The sequence below is a fragment of the Cibotium barometz genome, chromosome 65 (assembly GCF_041138505.1).
Source record: "Cibotium barometz isolate CiBa-2024 chromosome 65, ASM4113850v1, whole genome shotgun sequence".
NCBI lineage: Eukaryota > Viridiplantae > Streptophyta > Polypodiopsida > Cyatheales > Cibotiaceae > Cibotium > Cibotium barometz.
This window is the reverse complement of record NC_141110.1, coordinates 29977715-29987480: the sequence shown is the minus strand read 5'-3', so window position 1 is coordinate 29987480 and position 9766 is coordinate 29977715. Positions and strand designations below refer to the sequence as shown.

The following is a 9766-nucleotide window of genomic DNA, read 5'->3' as shown; positions in this document are numbered from 1 at the left end:
GGAGGAGAGAGACTCGCATTGCATGGTAGAGAGTCAGAGAGACGAGCACTAGAGACTCCCATTACATGGTAGAGACCTTAGTGAGTTCTTGCTCGAATTCATCCAGACGTAGAGACCTTAGTGAGTTCTTGCTCGATTTTTTGCTATGAAACTCTTAAAGGTTTGCGATATACTGTAGGGTATGGCTGCCTATATATAGTGACTGTAATCATTCGTTTAATGTAGAGGAAAAGAAGAGATGAAAGAGGAAAGAGGATCGAGAGGGGTTGGGATGCAGGGAGGCATCTACCTGAGGTGGAGGAGAGAGATTCTCATTGCATGGTAGAGAGAGAGGGGTATTATCGTTGGTAGAATGCAACATGAGGGCATATATAAGCACTAGAGACTCCGATGTAAAAAGCACTAGAGACTCCCATTACATGATAGAGTGGGACGAGCACTAGAAACTCCCATTACATGGTAGAGAGTGGGAGAGAGAAGCATGAGAGAGAGAGAGAGAGAGAGAGAGAGAGAGAAGCTAGCTATGGGTTAAAATAGTATGGGTTAACGGAACATATTGGGAAGCATAATACAAGGGTACAAACCAAGTGTATTTTGTATTTATTTATTTTGGATCAATAATAATTATATATATTATCTGAAACTGTTCAAAAATTGCAATACAACCAAATCAGAGCTACAGTATCCATATTTACTAGTGCTTCTCAACTTCATTCTGAGTTTTACCCAAAAATTCCCATCTCTCTTAGTCCATTAAAAAACAGGATTTTTCCCAAGATATCTCATATCCCAAAAGGATTGTATTTTGTATTTCTAAGGGAAACCACATAGACACAAACAAGTTGGTGAGAAAAATGGAATCAAATTTAAATACCCTCTCGAAAAGCTAAACACATTTTTTTTAAATGCATATTTCTTTACTCATTGTGTAAGGGCTCTTTGAATGACAAAGCCATGTGTAAAAACGAATGTTCGCCCTTTCTTTTACTGGAAAAAGGGGGCGTTGTGATCAAACTGAATGGCATTGACTCGATCACTTGGAGGAGTTCACATTAGATGCGGTCCCAATTCGGTTGAGAGAGTTGGAGACTCGTCGCATGGAGGGGCGCTGATCAGGTTGTGAAGCAACACAAGCCCGGGCAATTTTCAAGACTCCTATCATGTCGTCTGCCCGATGCATCTCATCCACAAGCGTAGGGTCCACGATACGCAGCAGCACGGGCTTCTTGCCATCCAGTGCCGCCTCGATCCACCGTGCCAAATGCACCTCCGTTGAAGGGGACCGCACGTGCGGTGTGCCCGTCAAGAGCTCCAGCAGCACCATCCCGAACGCGTAGACGTCCCCTTTCTGCGTGGGCTTGCTGCTCTTTGACAGTGCGGCTTCTGGTGGCTGGTAATGCCGGTCATCTGGGCTGATGGGCGGCCCGCAGCTGATCGTGCTTCCTGAGGATCGAGATGAAACGCTCACCTTCCCCGCTTGGTTTGGCACCCCACTACCTACAATGCTGAGCAGCCTGTTGAGACCATAGTCTGCTAAATAGGGCTTCATCTCCAAATCTAGTAGAATATTGCTGGGCTTTATGTCCCCGTGGGCACACTTTGATCCAGAGGAGCCTTGCTCGTGAAGAAAAGCAAGCCCTCTTGCAGTGCCTCTTGCAACTTTTAACCTAGAGGCCCAAGGGAGGGGCTCCGATACAGCCAAAGATTGACCTGCATGTGCAAAGCCTCCACACGTATGAGAACTCTTGGCAAGCTATTCTTAAGCCTGAAAGAATATAGGTGGGGCTTAATAATACTTCAATTATTATTCTTATTTTTATGGGCTAATCGTACCACGTAGTGCAGAGGCTATGCTGCCGTTGGCGATGAAATCGTAGACAAGGAGCTTCTCGTCGACTCCCCAGTAGTATGCTAGCAAGCTTACAATGTTGGGATGCCTGATGCGCCCGATGGCTTCTACCTCCGCTTGGAACTCTTTGAACCTGTCGGAACCCGCCTCTCCTAGCCTTCTTACAGCCACTGTTTGCTCGTCGGAGATAACCACCTTGTACACAATACCCACTCCACTCTTGCCCAGAACATAGGCAGACGCTTTCAATAATTCGTCCAGATTGAAGGAGACCCCATTGTCCAGAGCCACCAGCTCCCCATGCTCAAGAGCTTCGGGGGTTTCTGTGGTGTTGTTTTTTGTGCAGAGCCAGCTCGCTTGGCAGCTCGAATTAGGACCCCCAGCTTCTGGCGTAGAGCTGGCCTTCCTCCTCTTCTTCCGAGAAAACTTGCGCCAGTAGCAGTAGAAAAACACAAGACACACCAAAGCCACCCCTGCTGAGTCCCCAATGGCTATGGCGGCAATGGCCCCTTTGCTGAGACCCTTGCTTCTTTGTGTAGTGCTAGAACGGGGGGACGAAAGAGGGCTAGGGGAAGAGCACGAAGTAGACAGGGGGATGCCACATAGGCCTGCATTTCCCAAGAAGGCAGTTTGCCGTTGATTAGCGAGAGCTCTATCTCGAGGAATGGGTCCACTCAGGTTGTTGCTCGAGAGGTCCAAGGTGAAATTGGCCGGCAACATGGCGAAGCTTGCCGGAATGGCACCAGAGAGGTGGTTATGCGATAGATTCAGGATGTCCACTAGCGACCGGAGCTCACTGAGGCTTTGAGGTATTGCGTCGCTGAGAGAATTGTAAGAGAGATCTAGTTTTTTCAAGGATTGCAAGGAAGGTCCGATGGTGGCTGGTATGGGGCCTGAGAAGAAGTTTTGGTTGAGGGAGAGGGTGGTGAGGCGGGTGCAGTTGGCGAGGGAGTCGGGGATACTGCCGCCGAGGGCGTTTCGGGAGAGGTCGAGGTTTTGGAGGCCGGAGAGGTGGCCGATCTGAGGAGGGAGAGGGCCAGAGAGGTTGTTAGAGAAGATGAAGAGACTCTCGAGCTGGGTAGCGTGGAAGAGGAGGGGCGGGATGGAGCCGTGGAATTGGTTGTTGTGGAGGTTGAGATGGCGGAGGTGGAGGAGGCCGCCCAGCTCGGGGGCCAAAGAGCCCTGCAGCTGGGCCCTAGGCAAGCTGAGCGCAACGACGACAGCGCCTTCATTGGGTGGCGAGCATTCCACGCCGTTCCAAATACAAGGGTTCTGGTCGCTGGAGACCCAGTTGCTCAGGATGTCCGAAGGGTCAATTTGCACGGCTGCTTTAAACGCTAGCAGCAATTGGCCTTCCCAGTTGAGAAGCCCATAGCTGCCAATAGTGGTGAAGGTAAGGGTACTCAAGAAGAAAAAGAGGCAGCTTCGGCTCCACATCAGAACACCTGCCATATTATAACGCAGCCTTTGGAACAAGACTGTGCTGTTGCTTGTGATCGGATTCTGGGCATGACATTAGCAAAATGAGAGCAGTAAGCCCTCACCTCAGCAACCTAGACTAACTATTGTTACTAGTAGGCATTTGCAACTTCCCGTTGCCCAACAGCTCCCGCTGCGTTGAATGAAACCGCGGAGTGATGGTGGCGGTGTTGCTGCTTCTTTATTAATCTGGCGAAAAAGGGCAAGCGCGCCACTGCATGCCATACATGCGCTTTCCTCCCCGCCGTCCCCTCCCCTCTCTCTCTCTGCTATAGTTCGAGACTACTGTGAGCAATCTCTTTCTTATTCTAAAATAACAAATCAAGCAACTGCGTGGTACTAACTCTACAAAACGAGTGGGCGGCGTGATGAAGTGTGCCAATAAAGAATGGCCTTTTTACAAATGGCATGTTTTCAGCCGTTGGATACAGTGGCTTTGCAAAAAAGCGGGCCTCACGGGAGCAATGGGCCCCCACATTTTCCTAGCCTGAGTCGGACTGACGCTTGCCTGCCCCGTGAAGGAATGTAGAACGACGACCCCGTCGTCGTGTTGCAGCAGCAAACCCAAGTTACCAACAGCTGTCTCTTTACTTTTACTTTTTTGGACTTTGGAAAGAAAAAGGACAGAACCGACAGGTATCGAGTCTCGGGTATTGTTGCAAATATATCTCCACCCCTCAAGATTTTCACCGATCTTCTTGGTAAAAGAACCACCCAGGACACTCAACTTCCCCTTTAAAAAAAGAACTGCTCAGTGCTTACCCTAGCTGCCTGGCTTGCCATGTAGTTTTTTTTCCCTAGTGGGTGTTCGGACTCCACTATTGGACTTCCCTGCAGTGTTTGAAAAAAACAAGTCTTTTAGTGTAATTTGCAGGGCTGGCTCTTCTGCATGTCTACCTCGTTTATCCCTTAGCATAGGGATATGATCTATACCTTAAGGTAGAGTTTGTTGTTCTCATTGAATCTCTTCCTCCTTCTTTAGGGCATCTCTAACTTTAATCATCTCTTGCAAATCGCATGTCATTTCAGAATGCAGGAAGAAAACAGTACCAGTGAGTCTTTCAGCAGTTCTAGAAGAGGATATCTCCTTGGGAGAACTAGAGGATGCAATTGATGCCATGCATAATGGTAAGAGCCCTGGACTTGATGGTCTGCCTATAGAATTTTATAAATCGTACAATGACTTCTTGCTAACCCCTCTGCTTATGGTATGGAAAGAATCAATCATATTTGGTGCCCTCCCCTTCTCAATAAATGAAGGGGTCATCAAATTAATTCAGAAAAGGGTCCCAAAGATGACATCTCCAACTCGAGTCCTATCACTATGCTAACCGAAAATTTATGCAAAGGCCCTGGCTAACAGACGTTCCAGACATCTAAAAGATTAGATAAGGCCTGAACAAAAAGGCTTCATTAAGGGCAAATACATATTGGATGCCATCTAGCCTTGTGGGAAGGTGTTGAACATGCTTAGCAAATGCAGCAAGACTTTGTGTTCTTCTCAAGATAGACTTTGACAAAGCCTATGGACAAGATAGATTGGAAATTCATCCTCTAATCCCTCAGGGATATGGGTCTAGAACCGAACTTCATCCAAATGACTAAAGTACTTTTTGATAATGCACAAGCTAGAGTGACAGTCAATGGGCATCTCACTAAACATTTGATCTAAAGAGATCCCTAAGGCAAGGATGCCCCTTGGCTCCCCTACTATTTGCTATTGTAGTGATGGATGCCTTAGGCTAGTTGGTTCAAAATGCAATGGACAAAGGGCAGTTAAAAGGTATATCCCTACCAGACAATAAAGGTCAAACATGCCTTCAACAGTTTGCAAATCACACCAATGGTCTAATTCATAATGACCAGTCATCTATTTTAGCCTTCTCGGAATGCCTCTGATTGTTTTGCTCGGCGTCAGGTTTAGTTATCAACCATGAGAAAAACCATGCTCAATGAGCCTCCGCAGTGGCTCCTGGAACAAGGATGCATGGATATAAACGAAGGTTAAATGGCAGACAAAAGGGCTGCAAAATGGCTAATTCGAAGCCTTCTCAATCCTCAGGAAGACTAGTTCTCAACCAAAACCTGGAAAATTACAAATTGTCTTGATTTCAAGAATGGAAGAAGCTTCCCAAATTGCTGCTATATTTCAGTCTTGTAAGAAGCATGCAAGAAGCTTCCCAAATTGCTACTACATTTCAGTCTTGTAAGAAGCATGGAAGAAGCTTCCCAAATTGCTACTATATTTCAGTCTTGTAAGAAGCATGGAAGAAGCTCCCCAAATTGCTGTTGTATTTCAATCCTGTAAGAATAAAAGCAAAAGGTAGCCCACTGGGCAGAAATATTTAGTAGGCTTGGAATAGATACAAGACAGAAATTAGATTGCACAAGAAAATCAGGAAACACGTCCACACTTTGCACTTGGACTCCATCTGGTTTTCTATGACAGTGGGGAATTGCATAGATGAAAACTCATATAAACAAGCTCACAAACTACACAAAAAAGAGAATCCATACGTGGGACCAAATATGGTGCAGGAATAACCAGAGATGGTTGACTGATCAAGGGCTCAAGAATCAGTTCAAATTATTTGGATTAGATGTTGGTTCACAAAGAAGATGAACCTTTGGGTGGGGGAGAAGACAGCCTTGCTCCAATTAAAGGGACCTCTATCATTAAAGGCTTTCTCGTGGAAATCAAAATATAAAATGTTGCCTATCCCTCCATAAGGTACTCCATCGCATTGCAAGCTTAACAAAAGATGGAACCTACTGTGGGACAGAAAACAATGGGGCTTTAAATTTTCAAAAATCTAGTCTCGAGTGATACCACTAAAAAAATCATGCCTACTTTGGTGCTTGATAATGCAAAAAGCACTCTGGACCAATGCAAGAGCTAAACAAATTGGATATGGGGATGGATTCTGCCCTAGGTGTAAAAAGGTACAAGAAACCATTGCGTATCTCTTCACTAGATGTCCCCATAATAGAGAAGCTTTGTAGTTTTTGATCCAATGTGTGTCCCCACTACAGAACTGGGAATTGAACTGGCAGGAAATTCTTTTAGGCCAATAGTTAAAATGCTCTGCAGTAGTGTGGAATATAATTTGGAAAGAATACTTGTGGGCCGTATGGATTAATCATAATAATTGCACGTTTAACCATGTAAATGCCAACATGCTCCCTGGTCTGAGATGTGAATTGTATGTGCAGATGAAGATGTTGAACAAAGCCACCAACTCTTGTAAAGCACAGTATACCAAGAATGACCTTGATGAATGTTACAGATGGTATCAACCTCCTCCTCGGCTGCCTGTCCATCCTTTTCCAGCCGAGAAGGAGGTTGATACCATGAGAAGGGACACCGAGCTGACTAAATATATTCATATATATTCATAACCTTCCATGTCTGAGAAATCATATGACATAAGTTTGAAGTTATGCTTTGTCTACTAAAAAGCAATGCATCTTGTAACTGTGTATTCACTCCCTTTATTAGAATATAAATCTACGCTTTCATATAAAAAAGTAATTTACACGACTCAAATTTTATTTTTAAAACAGTCCTTTAATGTAATTTTCATGGCTCAAATTGAGAAAGTATTTAGATTCAACTTTTTGAATAGTTATAAAACTCATTAACTTAGTCCTAAGACTAGAAGATGGTACTTAAAAGAGAAACAAATAAAATACACTTTTGTGGCTTTCATAGAAAACCCAGTAGGGAGGACAAGACCCACTATAAAGATCTGGACAGGCAAAGAAGAAGTGTTGGAAAAGCAGACTCCTAGAGGATGCACCACAGAGGCTTTAATGGAAGCTTGTGTTTTGTTGGAGTATAAAGTGTCTTGGGAGCAATGATGGAAGTTGTTATGTAAACTGCTAAGCAATGGAGAATAGAGGTGTGGGTCCTAGAAATAAGTGGATGGCATCCCCTGAGATTCGTGTTGAGATGCAACTAGTTCCTGATATATATATAAACTCATTAACTTATGCATTTTTAAAAGCATTTTTAAAATAAAAACCGGATGAAGTTAAAAGGCACTGAGCTCTATGACACGCTGGGCTATTTTGCCCCAGATGGCTGGCTTGTCCTTTTAAGGCTTGAGCTTTTTAGACCAAGGTGACTCGTGAGTGGTGAGGCTTAAGCTTTTTTGGACCAAGGTAGGGCAGGTAGACCAACAGGAAGGTGATGTTCTTGTCTTATTACCTGCGTTGAGACTGTTGACTCTTAATGCATTTTTATAGAAACTAGCAATTTACTTTTTGGAGCCTGTGCAAGTACACGCGTTGCTTTGAGGGGTACAAGGTGACCACTTGTACAGTTAATTAAAGGATTAAAAGACCCAACTAAGGTAAGGGCATGTTAATCTCATGCCTGGTGCAGTGAGAAAGCATAATCGCACACAGTGCTCCACTCCCAAAAAAACCCTTCGGCTGTAGGCCTAGTACGATGGTGCCAACAAAAAGGCTGTTTTTGCAGCTCCAGGTTCAGAGTCTCGAAATTTCCCCCGAGTGAAAAGGCAAAATATACGAAGAAGACTGGTCTCTGTTGAGACTTCGCAGCCCGCGCTCCAACTCTCACGTTCCAAGCTTCCAGTGCACGCCACGCCACTCACGAGGCCGTGCTCTTTCAATATTTTGCTACACAGCTAGATTCCCCAAGCAGCACTTCCATTCTGATCACATGATCGAAAGGTTCACCACGAGCCAAACTATGTTGAATGTAGCAATCTACACTTGCAATAAAATCGATATATCGTGACCATACATACATGCATAACAAGGTGTTATCTCATAAGTTGGTAAAGGCCCTTTACACACAAACCTACCTAACCACGTGGCAATGAGAGTGCACATTTAAGCCCAAAGTGTAGCTCCTCATTTTCTGAGTTTGATGCCACCTTGTGCTCGTAAGTTCAAAATGTTTGGGCAGCCACTAAACAGATGGGCACGAAAACTTTCAACCGATGAGGTCTACTTGCTAAAACGAGATGCATGCACTTCCCGAGAAAAGGTTTGGGTTGTGTATCCTTAGCTCTATTTGACACGGGAGGTGAGTAGGAGGTGAGTAGTGGGATCGACGACATGAGGTCGAATCGCAGCATGAGTGCCAATGGATCCATTTTTGTAGAAGGGGAGACGGTTTTGCCAACAATCTCCAGTGGAAAGTAATTTCGGGAACAAAGTAATCTCGGGAGGGGTGGGTCGCAGGATCTTTCTTTGGAGGAATGCGATTCAAAACGCCAACATTCATTGCGGGTTAAATGTGGTAGTACATAGCACATGGGCCGAATGAATGCAATTCATTGAGAGTTAATAACAAGTAAAATATTTTGTCAAATTTGAGCTCCACGCACAAGGCCGGCGCCCATGAAAGTATTCTCAAGAAATAAGTAAACTCGGGGAAACTCGGACTATGGCAGATTTACGGATATTCCATCCCCACTCTCCCTCTCCCTCTCCCTCTCTTTTTCTCCCCCTCTCTCCTTGAAGGGTGTTGATAAAAAATGGATCTTTGAAGGGTATTCCATTCGATTATCAAGGCATTTCTATCTCTTCTCTTTCTCACGCCAATGCATTGATTCTTACTTTAATAAGTTCAAGCCGGAAAAAGTATCACTTAATCCAATTCAACATTTATCCCATACTTTTTTCTCCTTTGATTGGCACAGGTATAACATGATGATGAGAGTGATACAAGATGATGTGACCATGACATTAGAGATGTTAAAAGTGTGTGATACTATAGTAAAGCGGTGCTGGATTTGAAGAGGTGGTGAAGAATTAAAGATGGACTATGCTTGGGAGAGGGAGAGGATGGTTTCCATTGCCTTTGTTTGAAGGAGACACCGAAGTTAAGGATCGCATGTCTCGAGGATTGGGAACGCATTGTTAAAGCTGGTCATTGCATGAAGGCGAAGGACCTCATCAAGGTGTAAATGGCACACTTGAAGCAATCAAGTCGACATGGTGGAAACCCCACATCTTACATCAAGGAGTTGATCAATGCATGTGGGTGTATGAGCACCAAGAACCAACTTGCCCCTCTAACTTGGCGCCACAAGCTGGATCTAAACAAGGAGCCAGCAAATGTAATGAGAATAGATAAGATTAATGTGTACATCCATTTGAAGCACATAATGATTGAGCAAAAGGTGAGGCTGGTGATGGTGAGTTTATCAAACAAATATGGGCCACCAAAGAGTTTGGTGGACTATATATGCCATAGAGAAGGAAGAGCCAAATAAAGTGGAAAGGTAAAGAGATTGAGGACATCTAAGAAATGTGGTTGCGTCTTCAAAGTGCAAGTGGAATACATGGATGGGAAGGATGAGGCTTTCATTATTTTAAACCTAATCTATGAAGGGCATGCACTGGGGTATACAAGGAGTGATTTGTATCACTTACAAGTCCACCCATCCATTATTGAATGTT

At 44.6% G+C, this 9766-nt stretch overlaps 1 protein-coding gene across 1 annotated transcript; it reads right to left on the bottom strand.

Annotated features, from left to right (window-relative positions):
• Positions 1–842: 842 nt before the first annotated feature.
• Positions 843–3633, bottom strand: LOC147603159 (receptor protein kinase-like protein ZAR1). The gene is made up of 2 exons (XM_086797014.1): positions 1834–3633; positions 843–1710 (listed from the first exon to the last, which is right to left on the bottom strand). The coding sequence occupies exons 1-2, from the start codon at positions 3299–3301 to the stop codon at positions 1034–1036; spliced, it is 2145 nt and encodes a 714-aa protein (XP_086653140.1). The 5' UTR covers positions 3302–3633; the 3' UTR covers positions 843–1033.
• Positions 3634–9766: the final 6133 nt, after the last annotated feature.

Coding starts and splice junctions, on each gene's coding strand:
- LOC147603159 (XM_086797014.1), bottom strand. CDS start 3,301: ATGGCAGGTGTTCTGATGTGGAGCCGAAGCTGCCTCTTTTTCTTCTTG. Junction 1,711..1,833: donor CATAGCCTCTGCACTACGTG/GTACGATTAGCC, acceptor TTGCACATGCAG/GTCAATCTTTGGCTGTATCG.